The sequence below is a fragment of the Dermacentor albipictus genome, chromosome 8 (genome assembly GCF_038994185.2).
Source record: "Dermacentor albipictus isolate Rhodes 1998 colony chromosome 8, USDA_Dalb.pri_finalv2, whole genome shotgun sequence".
Lineage (NCBI taxonomy): Eukaryota > Metazoa > Arthropoda > Arachnida > Ixodida > Ixodidae > Dermacentor > Dermacentor albipictus.
Genome location: NC_091828.1, coordinates 51578250 through 51598732, shown reverse-complemented (window position 1 = coordinate 51598732; position 20483 = coordinate 51578250). Strand labels below are relative to the sequence as shown.

Sequence of the window (20483 nt, the reverse complement as noted above, 5' to 3'; positions counted from 1 at the left end):
TTACGATTCATTCATACCGCAGACTAATCAGCTATATAGTAGCAGCAAATCTGCAAGTAGAAAAAGATTCAAGATGCAAGAGCTTCTAGATCAAATTTGTTTCATTCAAGGGAATGCGCATGAACGGCTGCTGGCAGCCGGCCAAGTGTGCTGGTTCTTGGAAACTTGGGGCAGAACTCAAAGAAACTGGAAAGGCAACAAGCTATTAAGAGTAACAACAGGTTATTTTTATTGCACTAATCACATCAAGATGGCAAACTTGCAGAGTCATTATTCACACAGTGCAGACTGTAATCTGACAACACATTTTTCTTGATCTCTTACCACTCAGAGAAAAGCCAGTAGATGAAGACACTGTATCAAATCAATGAAATCACTGAAGCAGGTTTTGGCCAAAAAGCCAGGTTACAAGCTTTGTGACCTATCGCATCAGAGGCAAGGAAATTTTACGTCATTGAACAGTGCATTCACTCCACTTCCTCCCACAGGAAACAGCATTCACCAAAGCACAACGTAGATTTCTAGCGTGTTTAAATGAACGACAAGTTTTTGTTCCACTGGCTGACATGATGCTCACAAGCTAGCACACATACAATTGCGGCTTAGCTTCGATGGCAGCTGCAATTAGTTAACAAAATAAATAAGCCTGTGCACTTCAAGACAAGAAATTGACTAGAATCAATTTTACTGTTCTCAAAACTTCACACACAGCTCGAGAGCTAAATATGCATAGGCTAACTTAGCACCCGTTTTGTCCTTGTTCCCTTGTGTGCTTTCTGCAAAGATGTCTTAGCTCTCCAGAAATTGCGGTTAACGAGAGAGGTACATATTATTCATTTCAATTTTAAACTCTGAAGGGTGCATTCAAAGTCAAGAAGCCCAGACTTGTTAGCAACAACACTCTCACTAAAGTATCAGTGTGCCTCCAGCTAGTTTGCTTGGCTGAAGCATTTACTCCTATGGCTGAATTGCGTGCGGTTTGTGCAGTGTGGTGCACTGCACCCCGTCATACTGGAATACAAGTGCCAGTACGATGTGTTTCGTGTCACTTCACCGAGGTCCTTGCCTTCACATCGTCGAATACCGTACCTGAAACGCGCAGCTGCACCTCTCAACGCACGATCGACGGCCCGCTGATTGCAATGGCGATGGCACTGACGGAAACGACGAGTTCGCATGAGTCGGCGATGAGCCCGTAAAGTTGGCTTCGCAGCAGCGCGATTCATATGACGTCATTTTTCGCGCTCGGCCAATAGCGGTGCGAGAGGCGCCGGAAAAGGTATGCGCAACACTGCTCCCTGCGAGAGCATATACAGGAACACCACGATTAGTAGCGACATCTGCCGCGCGCGCTACCTAGGAAGTTCCTGTAGCAGACGGCGCCCAAGCCCAACTGCGGCGCCGCAGCTTTCGTGAGGTGAAAAAGTATCTGCACACGCGCGGAAATAAAACACTACCGTTGCCTGACTGCAGTGAAAAAACCAAGGAAGGGCCGGAACTGCTAAATCTAGTCTTTTAATTTCAAATGAGCGCTGAAGTAAAAACGCTTAAGAGAGCGGAACGAGGGCTTGATCGCCTCGATTCCGCATGTTTACCTTTCGTTCGTTTGCGACAAATCACCGCGTGAGCCTTGGTGATTGCTTGCTCTTAATCGCGTTTGCTCTGTGAATTCTTTTGCTTGTAAGTGTGCTGCGTACACATATAGTGGTTACTGTGAACGAAGAATTCGGGTAAAAAAGAAGGCTGACAGTCGCATGGTCCAAAAAACTTCCGACATAACGTCGCTGAAACGTGCGATCCTCACGGCAACAGCATCCTGTGTGTGTGTGTGGAAACGAGTGCGCCAACACTCTTCTTGCCGCTGAGTGTGTTTGTCGTGTAGCGATTACACGACGATTGTTGTGTTTTCTGGTTCAGTGCTACGAGCCGCCAGTGCAACTGTCGTGACATTATAAAGCGGCGGTATGGATCACGTCAGCGAGTCTCCTCGATCGTGTTCGGGCTTCCAGCGCGATCGAATGTTGCGGCACACCAACATCGAGCGTAGTGTGTGCGCGTGTGCGAATGCGGTTGACTGTTCTCGGCAACCGTGCGATGTCGGCAAGTAAACTTGAATCACTACGCGCATTGTTGTTTATATCGTTGGCATATTAATGCATCTTTAATGCGTACACGTCACTGACGCGGTAAGTTTTTGCGGTTTTGTGACGTCGCGTAAGAGGCAGGTGAACCTCGAAAACTTTTGACCAATAGGCGCGGGCTAATGACAAAGAGGCGTCGAATCAGAAATAACTATTTCTTTCTTTTTCGGTCAAATAATGGCTAATCGGTGTGTACACGTCATATAAGATGGGGAGCTATCGCGGTTGTCCTGGCGTCACGTGACAGACAGGTGAAGTGGGGGCGGTCCAAAAAAGTTTTTGACCAATCGCAGTGGGCTGTTTGCAGAATTGGAATAGAAAAGTTTGCAATAGTTTTATGCACTGACTGAAATGCTTATTGTTCGCTCTATTTTTGCAATTCTCTCCTCTCATCTATTTGTTTGTTATTCTTTTCCCATATACTTTTTGTTATTTTTATTTCCAGCATTTAGAATCACCAGCCGGCGCCACAAGAGTGTATTATGTTTTTTTTGTAATCTAGCGCACCCTTACCTATGTTGCAATTGATATGCACATTGCTTTAATTTTGTACACATTGCTTAGCGATGCTTAGAGGTGTTTCTCTCCCGTTGTGAAATACACTCTTTTGAAGCGATATTGCGATTTAGTTAACTGGTGTTATTTCGGTACTGCTGGGCACCTGCTCTTTTTCTTCCAGTCGAAAAATCTTGGCGCCGCCCATGGGCTGCACCCGCCTTCAGGAATACGTCTTTGCACAGCCATGCATGCTGGTGGAATGTGACCACCGTGCACCCATTCTAGAAAGAATCACATTGGATAATATACAAACAGGGAAACAAGATGTTCATATAGCAGATGCCCTGTCTCGGTTCCCTTCGAAAGAAAGGGTGCTGGAAGAAGAGCACTTTCAAGTATACGTCTACCAAAAGTTAAGTCTCGACAGAAAGGCCACAGCAGATCAAGTGTCAAACCAACTAAGATGAGGATCTCGGTACCCTGAAGCTACATGCAAGCACAAAATGGCCAGAAGACAAAAAGTTGGTCCCGGAACAAATTCGAGCTATATTGACTGTATCGTGACCAGATCCATGTTGAAGACGATGTACGCTTTAGATCCAACCGACTCAGCATTAGCTGCAGCATGAGGAACCATATCTTAGACCTCCAGCAAGCGGCACATGAAGGCACAGAAAAGATGAAGCAATGTGCCAGAGACGTCTATGTTATTGCAGGGTATGTCCGTGGTAGAGGAGAATTGCAACGATCCAGCGCTTTCGATTGGGTCGTCCCCTTGAGTGCTTTTGCTCGTGAGTGCCGGTCGCACTCAGAGTCTGCTCTGCCTAGACTGTCGACCCTGCGCTGCTCCCAGTCCGGTCAAATAAACACCTTAACACAGCAAACTTCTTAAAGAAAGTGCAAAGGTGTGTGCTCTGCAGACAACACAAGTCCAAGAACCAATGGCTGCCCATGATGAGCAACAACATCCCTCAACTACCCTGGCAGACAGTTGGCATCGACTTTTTCCACCAAGCGGGAGAGGAGTATGGAAACATCGTTGATTTGTTACATATTGAGCTTCGGCGCTTGAAGTACACAACGGCTGAATCTGTCATTAAGTTCTGCAAAGAGGTCTTCGCTACGCACAGCGTTGCCTGCAAACTTATCAGCGACAACGGGTTACCGTTTAACAGCCACAAGTTTGCTGAATACATGGAGCTCTGTGACAACATCCACACTACATTAACCTTACAATACCCTTTGTTTAAACGGAATGGCAGTGCGTGCCGTGCAAGAGGCGAAGACGCTTCTGAGCAAGGCACCTTGCCACACGATAGAGTTATACAGTGCCCTACTGTAGTGGAGAAACATGCCAAGAGAAGCTCCTGCAGTCGCCAGTGCAGCGTCTCACAGCAAGGATAAAGATAGCCAGCGCCGCCTTCCTCCTTAATTAGTTGTAATCAAAGCGTCCCTACAAAATTTGCTTCTCAGCAACCACAGCATGCAGTTGTGTGTGCACCATGGTCTACAAGAAGGTGGAACATAAGAAGTACAAGCAGAAGCAGGCCAGGGACTTTGTGTCACTGGGCCGTAAATCTGCCCCGCTACGGACAGGTCAGAGGGGGTAGGTGCGACTTGACGAAGTACACGCTACAGTGTTGAGCTTGGTTGAAATGCCATGATGCGTAACGGGCACCACCTGATCCCTTTCGTTCCTGCAAGAGAACAGCAGAGAGCTTCACCAGATATACAAGAAGCACCACAGCATCTTGCAGCAGTCTGAAAACCGTCTTCCAGCACAGCAGGGTCAGGAACCGCCCAGGGACAGTCCTCAATGGACACTGGTCAAGTAGTGTGGACATGTAATGGCCAACAAGTTGTTTGACCAGATCACCTTTTGTTTCCTGGCCTCACCTCTCATATGCGTTTTTTCAGAGAGGAGATGTAGAGGACGCCACTGTTTGGTTAGTATGCCAAAATTTTGTGGCTCTCTCTGGATGTTGGTCGACTGTATATATGTACTGGTCTTCGAATAAATGGGGCACTTGTTTATTTGCTATTGAGCGTGTCAGTCGTCTGTTTTTCTATGCTGTCGCAACAAATGGCATGCGCCATCAAGCGTACACCGGTCATATTTGCACACATCTTATATCTACAACATAGTGCGCGCTCCTGCAACAAACCTACATTGTGTTTGCACAATTGGTGTGAGGAACATTGTGCGAACATTGTACCTCCCATAGTACCATCAAATGAAGCAATACTAAATAGCAGCTTAGAAATCTAGCTGGAATAAATCTCAGAAAATTTCTTGGACATGCAGACAGGCAAACCTTAGAGCAAAATTGAGCCTGAGTAGAACTATCAGTGGTTGGGCCACATTCCTCAATATTTGTGTTCATTGTTTACACTTGGGTTGCTGAACATCTGCCTTCTGCATTGTGGCGAGCAGGGGCTCAAGCAAGTCTTCCATTCACTAGCCACAAAAATCCGAGATAAACAGGGTAACAGTATAAATTGCAAGGCAAGAAATAGTACACGAAGACGCTACACAGAGTGCCATTAAATGTGCAACAGCTCACCTACTTGCACATTATCTGCAACAGGAAGGCCAACGATGGAGAAATGCTTTTTTTCTTAATCTATGCAAAAAACTGAGTGGCAACAGTAGCAATATTAACAAACTCAAGAACCAGTTTAAATCTTGGCACCGTAGGAGAAGAACGGCCAAGCTGAGAGCTCACATGCGCCCCATCCTCAATGGAAAATTCAACAAAGAGCAACAGCACTAAAGAAAGAATAAAAGCTGCACAAGACCAATCTACCAGCTACAAACGTGCTGTGAGGTACAGGGAAATGAGCTGCTCCAGAGTTTCGCCCAAGTGTCCCAGTGTGTGTGTGGTGCAACCGTAAGTTTCACATGGTTGAGTGCTAGTTCAGTGTTCAAAACTAACGAGACCTGACGACTGCAACACCAATAAGCAGGGTGGCCAAAGTTTGATTCCTATGTAGGCGACTGCGGCCGAGCGTGGGGTTTGAGAAGTACGCATGTATTATCGAAATTATTATCGAAAAAGTTAGGAGCAGCTAGTTGCTCCTAATTCTTGTCGGGCTGCTGTAGCCGTATGTCAAAAAGAGAGCGCATGAGAAAAAAGGTTACCCTGCGCTTCATGCTCGTGTCGCACAACTCCAAAATTTGGCTGAGATGTTCACATTAGCGTATGCTATCTGTGGACTGTGTTTCTCCAAGCCCGAGGGGTGGTTGAGGACCCCATTAAAAGGTACCACATATACCAACAGTCGCGGGGCTCCATTCTTATTTCTATGGAAATTGTGCCGTGAGTATACGAACGTGGACGATTTCTCACTTTGGAATTATGCCTATATAACCACTCACAAGATGATAAAGCTCCGCCGGTGAGTTAAACAAATTGCAACGATTGAAACGACCGTACACCTACGAGATGCTCCGTGATACACGCAGATGAGGCGGTTAACTAAAGAGAAAAAATAGCTTTCTGAAACCTGACACACCCTGACATCCAAGCCACATCAAGCTATGCAACGGGCTTTTTAGACCGCTTATTATTTGCACTACAGGTTATACACGATGCGACAGAAACCCTTACTAACTTGCCTAACATCAACATAACCCCCGTCTACACTGTTAGGCTGGGCGCAGTTAAGCAATAAACGTTGCATATAAGTAAGCAGCTGCAGAAAATTCGCAATTCTACGCTCGTAAGCATCACTGTCCGCTGGGTGCAGGTACGAATGGTCACAACCATAACAATTATTGACTTTGCAGACCACATTGTTCACTCTTTCTTGACATCCATAACTACTCTTTCGCTTCCTTCTGACTCCCGCTCTGTTTTCTGTGCCGGAAAATCCATTATCCAGTGCGACCCGTGTGCCCTTATCCCCTGCGTGTCTGCTCCGCTGCCCACATTCCTTATCTGGTGGAGCTAGTCTCTGTCCGGAGAGCTTTACTCTTCCCGTACTGCGCCCACCGGGCATCGTTAGCCCTCTAACGATGGCTTGAAATGCCCGTTTCGAGATTTTCGCGTCACCCACAGACATACTGCGCTATCGGACATGAACGAGGATAACTATTTTGGTTTCTAAGCAGTTCACTTTTTACCCCCAGATGGTAAAACTTTTGAACGCAGTCCGAAGTTTTCAAGATCGTCAAAGCAGAAAGCAAAGTCGGCCTTCCGCGCCACTCACGGACACTCTGGGCCATGGGACGCGAAGAAAATTATATTTTTGTTATCTAAGCAGTTTGCTTTTTTTCCACAAAGTGCTAATTTTTTTTAATGCACTCCAAAGTTTCGCAACCGTCAAACTACACAGCAAAAATAGCTGCCTCGGAGAGAGGCGCTCGCACTTCGAATGATCGCAGATCTCGTGATTCTGCTGAGTTTGCAGCTGATTTTATCACAGGATCGAGCAGCAGCGAGTCTGAGGATCAGGGTGTCTACCAACCGGGAAAACCGGGAATTCTCAGGGATATTGAGTAGTCTGGAAAAACTCAGGGCATTTGTGCTTCTATCAGGGAAAATGAGCTGTAATTTTATGGAAAGCGAAAGAAAGTCGCAGTAATGCTGGCTCGAGTAACAGAGAGGAATCCTAACGAATGGTCTTTGATGCCGCGTCATTGGCTGGAGGAGTTACCAGAGTACAGTAAACAAGTGACTCTCTGGACGGACGGCTTCGCGGCACCACTACGTACCCCATAGGATCATTGTATAAGAACGTCTGAAATTTCGAACACAATTAAAGGGACCCTGAAACGATTTTGGCGATTTTCTACAAACGTACTGAGTCGTTAGAGTAGGTCTTTCTGATCATTAATTGACACATCTAAGTGCTCTGCGTAAAGCGTGTAATTTATTATAGGGTTTTAAAAATGCACATCGCTGTCGATCGCAGCGCACTGCTCGGCGGAATTTTAAGCCGCCCCTACCCATATGATGCAAATAACCCATATTACGTCACATGGGCGAGCTATCTGATTGGCTGACCAGGGCGCGTGGTCGATAATTTTTTCAACTTTATGGTGAACAAATGATGCTCGTAATAGTTGGAATGTTAGTTACTTTGTTATGTAAAAAGAAAATAACTTAAAGAGAATACACAAGAACAGTTTTTTAGTACACTTGAGCACTTCCCGCACACAGCAAGTGTCGTCTGCTTGTGTTACAACGTGCGCAGTCTTTGACGAGAGCTCCGCCGTCAGTGTCGATCAGTCTTTTCGTGAGCACGATGAATCAACCTTGTTGCGTTGTGGGCTGCAGACGTAGCGACTGGAAAGATGTGAAGTTGCGAAATCGTGTCTCTCTGCAAGGCACCATACGAGCGAACTGGCTGCTGCGCATCGGACTGCGGCTATCCGATAGGCGCCAGGATTTGCGCGTTTGTGGCCGTCACTTTACAGTGGAAGATTACTAACGCAATAGCGTTTCGCAAGTCCGGTGTTAGGGCAAACACAAGCGCAAGGGGACAGGGTCTGGCCGCTTGACTGCGCCGGGATGAGCCATGAGATGAGCAGAAAGGTAAATGTGAATGGTCTGCACGGTGCAGCCACCTGGTGGCACAGAGCTCAACCATACACAGTAGCAGCAACGAAGTGCATTCTTCTTTGCTGCTGGTGTGTATTTTTCGCAGGAGTGTAATCATCAACACGTTGTTCTTAAAAATGTTTAAAATGTTTTACACTTGGTTAGAACAATATTAGCGCTTCGTTTGACTGGTTAAGCGCTGCGCCAACAAGTGTCTGGACAGTGCAGACCGATCAGGCTGCTCACGTACGTCTACTCTGAAGTTCCTTCATCAGCTTGAGTTTATGCCTCCAGTCATTTGCCGAAATGACCAGCTTGCCTGTGGTTACCGGAATACCGGCCACTTTCCGCGCTACGACAGAATGCTCGCAACGCACGCTGCTTCGATGGCTCTCGGTCGACGGCCAAGCGGCCAGCGGAGAGGTCTCGCGCGGGAGGAGGCGTGCTCCAACAACCGGAAGTGGAGGATGTGACGTCGCATCGTGACGCAGCACCAGTGAAGGCGGAGCTTAGCGCCGCTCGCTCGGCGAGCGAGTTGAGGAGGAAAGGCATGGCTAGGGAGGAGGGTAACTTGTAATCGCTTCTAACTCCATTAATACGTAACGCTTCACTTAAATTGTGGTGCGAATGTTCTACTTAAGCTGTACCCTATGCGCCTACAAAATTTGTCCGAACCGTTTCAGGGGCCCTTTAAGAAGCCTTCGCCGTCCGATTTTCTAGACTTTCTGCCATGACCGCGGGTCCGAAACGGCATTAATAAAAGCCACAACCGCCAATCTGATAACCTCGCCGCCTTGAACCGGCACACTCGCACGCAGATCCACTGGCAGCCGTAGCCACCACCGCGGCAATGCTAGGCCTAGCTACTTCGAGGTTCGATATTAAGCTTCTTGCCATTCTGTGCCGTGTTTTTCAATGGAAGAATTCGCTGCTGTTAGCAATGGCACCGACATCGCCTTTGTGATCATCGCGATTGGCTTCGAAGTTCGGAAAGCACGGCGCGTTGCATAATGCCGGTTCCCGAAAGTCAGCTTTACCTCATTACAGCATTGTTACGCTGTGAAGCATAACAAGTGTGGTAAGGGCAACTGTCCCTGGACACAGTATGTATTCCTTGATTGTGCACGCGTCCACCCACCATCTCCCATCTCAGTACGAGTACCGATATGCCTAATAAGTGTACTGGCAGGTCTTTAGAGATTTTTTGGACGTGCCTGTGGCGATTTTAGCCCTTAAGGGATGTCAAAGACCTGCATTGATTTTTTCGGACACTTTCGCGGCCCCTAGGGAGTCCGGAAAATCGGACGCTGACTGTACAGCTGTCCAACAGGATGCTACAAATAGACCGTGTGGCGAATGTGCAGCCAAAGGAGGACAAGGAGAACCGAAGGAGAAATGAAAGGAAAAGGAAGCATGCCACCACTTTTTTCGAAGGAGCTCGCACTCTAAATGCAAAGTGTTGGCTGAAGCAGGTGTCCCTCATCCAAGCAAAAAAACTATTTAGAACAGTGAAACGCAACACTGAGGCGTCGTGCGCGGGCTGAGAGTATGTCAGGACAGTTCAAGTTGACTTACCAGCTGTTACGAGAGAATCTCACTTGTGATAATGTTCGGGCCTCAAACCAATTAGATTGCTATAAGTTCATAGAAATAGCGCATATTCGAAAATATTCTGTATGCATCTCTTTCTTATTCGTATTTGAGAATGTTCGACTCGATTTGTAATGGGTTTTACTATTACTTTCGAAGTTATTTTATTCGCTGTACATTTTACATAACCCCTCCTTTCTGTTTTCTTTCTGAACAAAATAAACACTAACCCGTACTATCCAAACTGGATTAAGTTGTTTTCTTTTTCATTTTTTAACGTGAGTACTAAAGAGTGACACCATTGGGTGGCATGAAGTAGGGAGCCCGTCTTGACATAAAACAAAGTTGTGTCACTCAGGGAATATTGCAAGGACACTCAGGGAAAACCGGGAAAACTCAAGGAATTCGTAAATGTCAACTTGGTAGACACCCTGGAGGATGCTGCCTCTTCTTTGGACAATGACAGCAACGACGACACAAGCCAGCCCGGAATGTCGGACGCCGCAGCCTGGCACGCCAAACTGTAGTGCATGCACTAAAATTTTTTTTTCAAGTGGAAAACCTGCTGAATGAAAAATTGATTTTTTGGGGATATACAGTGCCTATTAGACGGCAATATATTTGCATGTCTCATTTCTTTTTATTTGGGGTTTTACAAGCCAAAACCACTTTCTGATTATGAGGCACGCCGTAGTGGAGGACTCCGGAAATTTTGACCACCTGGGGTTCTTTAACGTACACCTAAATCTAAGCACACGGGTGTTTTCGCATTTCGCCCCCATCGAAATGCGGCCGCCGTGGCCAGGATTCGATCCCGCGACTTCGTGCTCAGCAGCCCAACACCATAGCCACTGAGCAACCACGGCGGGAAATGCATGTCTCATAACTTATGTTACATTTTTTTCTTAGTAGACATAAGCATTTCGTCACAAACATTGTTGAATTTTATCCCGCAATCTTCATTTTGGCAATTTATACCTCTTTTATCACATACATCTCGTTAAAAATTGTAATTTTCAAGGCGAAAAGTCAAGTCCACTTGTCGAAACGTTGGCTCCCGTCTTCACCTCGTTCTTGTTTTTCACATCGTCTTGAATGTCCATCTTCCGCCTTCTTCTTGTTTTCCCTGGATCTCATTAATAAAGCTTTTATGCGTGAAAAGTGCATTAATTCTTGTTTTCGTTTATGTATTAGATAAAATATTGAGTGGAGTAGGACCTTCAGATAAAAATATCTGGCGTAACCTGCAAAAACACCTAGTTTCCCCGTGATACAGAAAGCGTGAAGCCATCCAGCCATCACTTCCGCCTGGGGTCAGCGCTACGTACACATTGTCCAGTGTTCACAGTGCACCGCTCGTGCATCTGCAGCTGATGCCCGCCATCTACTTCAGACGTGCCCTGGGTCTCTTGGACAAAGACAACTCCCAAAAGTGTACTTAAAGGTGTGCATTGAAAAGACTATGAAGAATGGCTTATCGACAGCACATTCTTTAGGTCTGTTGCAGTATCTTAGTGAAACAAGCCTGCATGCGTATATGTAGATTCATACTGATGTTACACCGGGTGGCAACCACAGAGAGTAACAGATAAGCACTCCCTTGTGGGCGAGGGGCAGTGCTACATTCCAGGCTACGCGGGAACTTATGCTTAGCACAGCGATTGATACACCGAACACTGTTATACAATGCAAATGCTTTGTCAAATTTCTTCGCAAAAAATACCATTGGCTTTTGTGCATGTTACACCTCCGTTTGCATGAACATGTCGTTAATGGCGCACTGTGCGTAGGATGGCAGCCAGATGGTTGGCCTGCACAGTGCATTACGGAGAGCGGAAAAGAATTGTCCGCACATCATCGTACGTACCCCAACAACAGAAATGGCCCTCAAGAGTAACGACAACACATCGAAACGCACATAACAGAGGCCAAACCCAGACGCAGCAGCAACGCTAAAGCAGATTCTAAGGCCACCCCCCCCTTCCCACCCAACCCAATATCCTCCCAAAACATGACAGCTTCTCTGTGCTCACAGCATTGAGTGTGCAGCAATGTCACCTCTTATCGCCATTCCATTGTCCATAAGCCTAAATGAGCTCTTATGTTAATTCTGTGTGTAAGCAGATCACTGGGAAATGGAAGGGAGGGGTTCTGCAGCTCTATGTAAAAGCTGGTGGAGCATCGCCAAAGCCAAAGGGTCTGAGAACCCCTACCTCATGTAAGTGTACACTGTTCTGTCAAAGAAAGGCCACTATGCTAGCGTAAATTCCAACGGAATCTGAAGCGATCTATGAAGGCTTCAATGTGCCGCTTATTGTCATGAGAGCCTGCACATGACATAAATGGTGTATACATTAAATAAAATTTGGTAATGACATTTTGCTTCAACGCACTTGTAGACAAAATGCTCACTCATGGCACAATGAGAAGATAACCACTTGTGTAAAAAAAGTGTCAACCACTTTTCACGCAGAAGGATGTTTAATTACGCGATGATTTACTTGGAGAACATGTCCTAGCGAGCCGTGTTACATTCAAGATTTCTCACTAATGAGTATTTTACTGTACGCTGCGGTATTTTCTATGCATAGTGTATGAACAGATGCTTCGTTGTTGAGCCGTTACATCAAGGAATATCACATGGCTATGGCCACTGAAATATGTGCTCTAAACTGATTATCAAAAATGTCTCCGCAACCTTCAGCGCACCTGCATAGCCTTGGCTATATTGTAATATAACTAAAGAACTTGTTAATTTGTATTACAATATAAGTAAAGTTTCGTTCGTTCTCCGTCCTCGCTTCACCGTTGGAACTTGAAGCTTCTCGGATGATGATCGGCAGTTTGTTGATCAAACGCAGGCAGGAAACGATGAGGTCAGATGTACAAGAAATATTTATACGTGAACTTTTCTATATACATGGCAGATAAAACAAATACATTACAAACTTGAACAATTGAGAAACAAAGTCTAACTCTTCTACTGTCTCAATGACTGTTAGAGCCCAGACTCGTTTTAACGTACATAGTACGGAGGCTCACTGATCTATCAGCAATCCTGATTTCAGCCAAGTCTGAGGAACAACATGTCGTTCCGATTTTTATAGCCCAATTATACAAAGAAAAAAAAAGGCGGTAGGGCCGTTGGCCCGTCCCACAGGTTCAGTTGCCAATCAGAGTCAACCGTTTGTTAAGCCACAACCCACAGGGATGGGCTTACTCTTAAAAATAAACATATTGGAAAACAAAGCTTTTTTCCTTCTTCGCCAAAACTCCGTTGCCCTCTCATTTCTCCGTAGTTAGTGACGGGCTCAGCAAAACACGCCAGGCCCGAACAAGTTATCGCTAGACCGTTTCAAATCCCAACGGCGTCTAGGCCGAAAATATCTCGGAAGCAGGGGCATCGACACCTAGAAGTGCCGCTGTACTCAAAGTTTGGCCGTGTGGGAGCCGGATGGCCCTCCTTGTCCTTCAAATTTATTGTCTACAAGACAAAGTTCTCCGAGTGCGTGCTTCCAAGACGCCGTCATCCGAATGCACTCTTTACGCGTGCACCGCATTCCTACAGCGTGCACGGTAAGCAGGCCTTCGACACCACACAGGCAGTCGCACCCAACAACAAGGCTGGCGATTACGTTCCGGATGCGTAGCAGATTAGGTCCATGTTCACTGTATGCGGCACGGGGTCAGAGTTGCTAAGTCCTTCTTAACCTCGGCGGCGCCTCCAATTAGTCAGGCACTGGGGCGCCAGACCCACAATACCTTGTACAGCGGTCCGTTTCAAGGCTGGTCTGTGTGACCGGTCGGCGGACTGCCAACATCGTGCGCACAATACCGACTTCCAGGAATCGGCACTCGCCCGCCTGGCACCTGCCGCGACGCGTCACCCAACCCCGCGCGTTGCCTGTGACCCCACATAACACATCAACTGTTGCCCCGCTGACATGGGGGGAAGTGAAACCCCTCTCTATACACAAAGCACGTGGCCGATTCGTGACACGAACACGAACAATCAGAGCGACCTTACAATATATTTATTTCCAATGTGTGTACCAACATAACTGGCACGATAATTGACTTTGGTATTGTGGTGTTGTCAGTGTCATGTGTCGCGTTGTATCAGTGTTTTCAAATTCTTTCATTGCTTTCTTAAAACATAATGAAACAGCTTTTCACATTATACTGGAACATGCTATGAATTACCTCTGGAGCTCAACATATCCGAGCATACAGTAACACTTGTGTAACAGAATGTTATGTAGCATACCACGCACACATGCATATTCCTAATTGAGATTTGGCTTAATACATTGACACCTACATGGCATAATTAATATGGTGCTGATAGACGATTTCTACATATCTGAGTTCACAAGTTACAAGTAAGCAAGGTTTGAAAGAAGACCCGGCACTGAAATGGCCATATGTTGGTGCAGGCGCCTCTTCCCGTGGATGTAACGTGCATCAGTCTGAAAGCATACGTGCCAACAAAATGGCTGAATGGATGTGGAAGTAATCCTTAGGAGCGCAACTTGCAGAACAAAAAGAAAAAAGCCTCAAATGTGTTTATTTATTACATGAAGGCACATTGTCGCCCTATATAGAAGCAATTTTTGCATACTGAATGGAATACAATTCGAATAGTGCTAGAATTGAAACAAATGTAGAATATGTTTCAATTTGTTTTTGATGAATGCACAGCAATTGTCAAAATATGGGTATAACAATGTACACATCCTGGTGTCCATTCCATTGGCAAGTTCCTGTAGTTACATCGCACATTATGCAGCATTGTTTACTAAAAGCGCTAACGGATCACTAGGAACAAATGAGGCAATCACTCGCACACAAAGGGCTCTTCAGGGAGTGCAAATGGTCTTTGTATAGCCAGGAAAGTCTAGCTGCCCGAGAAGCGTATGCAGCTTCTACTACACATGCTCTCATGTTTTATGCACATACTGTGCCCATCGTTGTTGTTTACACGTCTTTATTCACATTTTTTGCCCTTAAAGGCTGCGGTGAATTCGCTTGGGAAGTAGCGGGAGTGAGAAAGTAAGGGAAACAATGGGGGACGTTACCCTTTGAGTGTCGATTTTTTTCGCCAGATGCGACCGCCCAGGGTTGATTTTTTTAAATTGCAGATTCAAATTCTTCATAGGCAGTTATTTTAAAAAAATTACTGTAATTTTGTCTAAGGTAACCCTAAAGTGATAAAAAATATTTTGCGTTAGTATATAAGCACTCTTCATTCATGAATAACAACAATAAAAACAGAATTAAACCTATAGTAATTGAAAATTTTATGCATTGTTATAGTTCAAGGCTTTGAAAATGAGCACACGAGAATATTTCGCAAGACTCAAATGTTCCTGCTCTTACACTAATATGTACGTCCATAGCGTAATTGAACTGCGTAGGTGCATGCACTCAAGAAAACTGTTTGATTCTGTGCCCGTCCAAAAAACATCTGACAAACTTCCGCTAATCTTCATCTTATCGCTAACCAGAGGCAATTAAATTTCGCGAGCCTAAAAAAAAAGAAAGAAAGAGAAGAAAAAACCAACGGAAACGCATGCACGGTAGCATCCTTCCTATGCGCACCTCTGTGAGCACTAAACGAGCGAGAAACAAGCAGTCGCCCTGTGAACGATTAGTAACGAGATAGCCATCAGTTTTGCAAGCGCAGGAGGCCGATATCGCTCGCGGAACAAAACGCAAGCCGCCGCCTGCCTGCGTGCGCGCCAATGCGCGAGCGGTAGTATGCAGACGCGCAGAAACAAACTAGCGCTAAAACAAATCATGCAGCGAAAAGCAAGAGAGGGAGGCGCGCGAAGAAATTCCCTGTATTTCCACATAATGGCATCACATGACAGAAAAGAAAAAAGTAAGGAAATTGGTGCGCTTTTTAAGTATACAGACGGCACCATAAATATATGGCATCGAACATTTTGGAGATAATTCAAGGCGCCGTATATTTATGTCATTGACCCTCAAAGGGTTAATTATCTATATCATGCGGTCTGATGCTTTCGCTGGTACGCTAGAGATGAAGAAGCACGGTCCCAGTGGCTGGAGCCTCAGGATCATCCAGGAATTCATACAGTGAACGCCAGAGCTTGTTGGCAGTCGCAGCACTGCAGTGTCTCGGTAGAGCCGAGCTCTGTAGGGAATTGGTCGCCATTCCGTTGGGGGCGAAGCAAGGGCCCTTTCCTGGGGCCAGAATACAGTGGGCAGTCCCAGATCAATGTTTGAGGTCTGCCCTGGTGTTGTAGTGGCTGCAGCTACCCGCACGCGAACATTCCAGGCCACGAGGGTCTTCCGTTCTGCGAAAACGCTGCACGAGAAAGGGAGTAAGAAGGGTGGCAGTCTGTACCTGCCGGAGCAGAACCTGCTGCCGAAGAGTAACAGCCTGGGAGGGAAGGGGAGGAATGTCCATGGGATTGAGCGTAGTGAAGAGATAGCTGCGCCGGTGGTGCTTGGCTTCAGCTATTGCTTCCATGGGATTGTACCACTGACTGTGTATTTCCGTGTGTTCAGGTACGTTGTTCAGTGATTGTTCGGGCGGTTTTGACAGCGCGGATAGTAGCGTGGCGTGCGCTAGTCGACGAGTCCGTTCATTTCCTGCTATACGCGTGGGTTCCGGGATCCAGTGTAACTGAATATCATGACCTTAGTCACGCAGACGACGAACGTGGAGGCGGAGTTGTTGGAGCACAGCAGTGGTTGTACGAGTGCCCTGGCAAGCTTTAAAGGCATTTTAAGAGTCCGGAAACACTGTAGTGGTGCTTAGCCTCTCTTGGAAATTTGTTGGCAGTGTGTTCAGCATGCTTGGCAAAATCTAGAATGGCATACAGTTCTGCCGTAGAGCTGTGAACGACATGTCTTATGAGGTGGAGTTTACTGCCCTGCTTGGTTGCTTCCACATTTTTCCACGCTATAGTGAAGATTGGCTCCTCCTCTGATCCTCCGTTAAAAGCATCCAATAGACTATATGGCAAGTGCCAGAATTGTCAATGCCCCCGTCACGTAGTTGGTGCGTATATTTCTTGTGGCGTTTGGCGTGGGCCTGTCTTCTTGCCAATTGATCTTGTCCCATGTTCTTCGGCAGTGGCTTAGGATCCGCAATCGGTACATGCTCCCAAGGGGGACATATCCGTGAAAGCCCCGGAAGGTTAATGTCATGCCCTATTTTAACCAATGTGGCCCTTGCTGCGTTTGTGGACTTGAGGCGTGTCACACGAGAATGCTCGTGCATTGACATAAGATCAGCAATGTCACCGAAAGCGCTTCAGCTCTTCGAGTGCAGGGAGTGGTGTGTACTTTGACAATCCTGTCATTACTCTCCTTGCCTCGTTGTTGAGGCGTTCCAGAGTATGTAGCTGTGTTCGAGTGATGCGGTGAAAAGGGGCGCCAGACAGGATGCGAGAATGCAGGAAAGCCTGCACAACGTGTCTCATTTCTTTTTCTTTAATGCCCTTTGCAAGCTCGGAAATCCTGCGGAGGATTTGAGTGACCTGCTTGGTGACGTTTACTGTTTGATTGTATCACGTTATGGATATACACTGCTCGTCTAAAAACATTCCGAATAAGCGGATGACCCGCTTCCTGAGAATGGGTGTCTGTCCGATCGAGAGATGGGCGCTGGCTTTCTCCTCGTCCTTCGACTTAGACCTTTTCCCACCGTGGATAGCGACAAACTCGGTGTTCTCAGGTGCTAGCGTAAACCCTATCTCCATCGTGAAGCTCTCGATGGTAATCCACGCCGTCTGCAGGGCCTCCTCTTGTTCTCTTAGGGAACGTCGTGTAGTCCACAGCGTCACATCGTCTGCGTAGATAGCATGCTCAATGCTTGTGATTCTCTAGTTTTGCAGGAAGAGCTGGTAAGATGTTAAATAAAATTGGAGAGATTAGGGCTCCCTGTGGGAGTCCAACCCCGTTATGATGATAGGAGCTGAGGTCACTGCCTACTTAAACTTGAAACGCTCTGTCTTGCAGGAACGCAGCAATAAAGTTGTGCATGTTGCCTTTGATAGCCATTTCTTGTATCGCCTGCACGATAAAGGCATGGGGAAGGCTATCGAAAGCTTTCCTGATGTCCACCCCCACAACTATGCGAGGACACGTGGACGAAACATAGAGCACGTCCTCTTTTAGGCGGAGCATAATATCTCGAGTAGAAAATCCAGGCCGGAATTCGTATTGAGTGTGAAACAGAAGACAATTTACCTCCAACCACGATATTAACCTTGCGTTCACCATGGTCTCCAATATTTTGCACAGACATGACATGAGCGAAACTGGTCTTAAGTTTCCCAGGCAGTTCGGTGGTTTGTTCGGTTTCGGAATAGGCTTGACAATAATGTGGGGCCATTCTAGTGGGAGAGTTCCTTCTTTCCATATATGGTTAAACTCCGCCAGAAGAGTAATTTTGCAACCTTCGATAAGGTTTCGCATTTGTGCTGCAACGATTTAATCAACCCCTCGTGTGCCACGGGTGTTAATTTTGCGTATGGAGTCTTCGAACTCGCGAGCCCTGAAGGGCTGGTTTATCATCGTGTCCGTCTTGGTCATCGTCCCTCGCATAGGTTCTATTTATGGTACTATTTGACTGGGGAAAAAATATATCTGCCGCTTTCTCTGAGAGTTCGGCATTGGTGATGCCTTCTTTCAAGGCAACACGGGCTACGGCGTCTGACGTTTTACGTTGCCCAAGAAGAGATCTCAATATAGCCCACGCCCTGCTTGAATTAGTCGATCCGTTGAGTTGCTCGCACACTTGCATCCAATGCTCGGAAGGTAGCTCTCCTGTATACTTCTCGATTTCCTCTTGTAAAGAGCATAGTTTAGTTCGTAGTGTCCGGGGGTGCCCCTTCGCTCGATAAGAAGACAAAGTCTGGGCCTGTGGTTCCATAGATGCAGGAGGTGCCTATCCGAATTAGGTAGGTCCGGAAAAACCCGAAGCGTTTTAGTTGCTGTGCGCTTGGCACGCGTCATAGCTTGCGTTAAAGTCAAGATTGTTAACTGGACCGTTTTCTTCTAGCAGTACCCTATATTTGTCCCGGCGCGTAATCGTACAATCCCGTTTGTAAGACGATGGGTGGCACGAGGGACCATTTGTTGTCACTGTGATGGCAATTGGAAGATGATCACTGCCAAGAGAGTACTCTAGAAGTTTCCATTGGCAGGTTCTGGGTCTCGAGGACCATGTTAGGTCTGGCGTCATGTCTGCTTGCCTTGTGTCCTGTCCAAGCCTTGTATGGGATTGCGGCAGAATAAAGAGCGATAGTTCATAATGGTCAAACTCTTCCATGATACGACGACCGCGTGGGCTGCACTTATCATAGTTCGAGGCTCCGTGTTGAGAATTGAAGTCTCCACATATTAGAATTGTATCCTTGGGATGGATCTTCCGAAAATTTATGTAGCTAAAGTCTACCGAGGTGCCCTTAGTCTTCCTTCGTGCGTTTTATGGACGTATGTACACAGAAAAAAACAGTTATTCTTTCGGGCGTAAGTTCTATGCAGCATCCAGTAACATAAGCAATATTCGAACACCAAGGCTCAGTGTCGAGCTTTGTGTGGGTGAGTCTTTGATCCAGATACACAGCTGTGCACACAGGTGCGTCGGTGTCTTTGGGGAAGCCGTAGCCCTTGCAGTATGGTAAGCGTGGCATCCTGCAATGCCACGACGGCGAGTCTGAGACTTATGCGACAGGCCCCAGCGTAAAATCGTGCCTCCTTCTTTCTTTTTGAAGGAGCGGCAGTTCCACTGAATCACTGTTGGGACGGCTCCCACCACATCCCGACCGTGACCGCAAACATTAACTTGAGTGATCAGCTGAGCCATGTTGAGTGTGAGCCATCTGCGTCGGAGCTATCTGTACAGACAGCAAAAACGCCATATTAACTCACGCGGCCGTGGTAAGACCTCCGAAGGAGAGCGTTCCATTGTGCATGGGACGCTGCATGATGGTGCGAACGCATGTTTGGATAGCTCGTTATATCATCGTTTGTACCCTTGACACGATGTTATGTTCCATTTGCGCCAGGTGTGCAGAGAAGATGGCTTCGTAATCAAGATGAATTTATGGTTTTGGCCGCGTTTCTAGCAGCTTATTCTGGCTCTGCTCTGGTGCCCCAACAGTGATAGTTTCGTGGATTTGTCCATGAACACGTGCGCCTTCATTTGCTGAGAGTGAGGCGGGGACAGACTGACCTGTAATTTTGGCGTGACTCACATTCGCGTGTTCTAGCGCTTCGCTGTTAGCCATCTTGACGAAATTAGCAAAGGCATGTTTGCTGTGGTCGAAAAGCGGTTTATTTTCCGGCGGTATTGCAGGAGTTGATGGAGTGCTGGGAGGCCCAGTGTAAGAGTTGTGTCTCAGGGTCACCGTCTTTAGAGGGCGCTCATGAACTTGCGGTTGTGACCCCATGGAGTTCTGGCTTTGCTTCTGAGGGCATTTTGACTTCACGCGCAGCTGTCTGTTGATCTTTATCCGCTGATGGCAGTCTTGAGCCGTTGCAAGGTATTTACCCCCTCCAATTGCGGCATTTCGGCCCCTGGTTGGGGCAGACCTCGTCACTGCTATGCAGCTTTCCGCCACATGTGGCACAACGCGGTCTGTTAAAATTCGGACAAAGCTGTTTTCCGTGCCCTAATTTGTGGCACGCCTCACAAGTGTAGACCTGTGACTTGAACGGATAGACT

The 20483-nt window shown here is 46.8% G+C and overlaps 2 protein-coding genes across 2 annotated transcripts in view; both read right to left on the bottom strand.

Annotated features, from left to right (window-relative positions):
* Positions 1 to 20483, bottom strand: part of LOC135896031 (zinc finger protein 658B-like) — a 181353-nt gene that overhangs the window by 90567 nt on the left and 70303 nt on the right. The gene's annotated exons all lie outside the window — the stretch shown is intronic.
* LOC139049250 (zinc finger protein 436-like) overlaps positions 17320 to 20483 on the bottom strand; it is a 30885-nt gene continuing 27721 nt past the window's right edge. The window contains exon 4 of the mRNA XM_070524621.1: positions 17320 to 17600. Within this exon, the coding sequence (XP_070380722.1) occupies positions 17320 to 17600 (281 nt within the window). The remainder of the gene's footprint in view (positions 17601 to 20483) is intronic.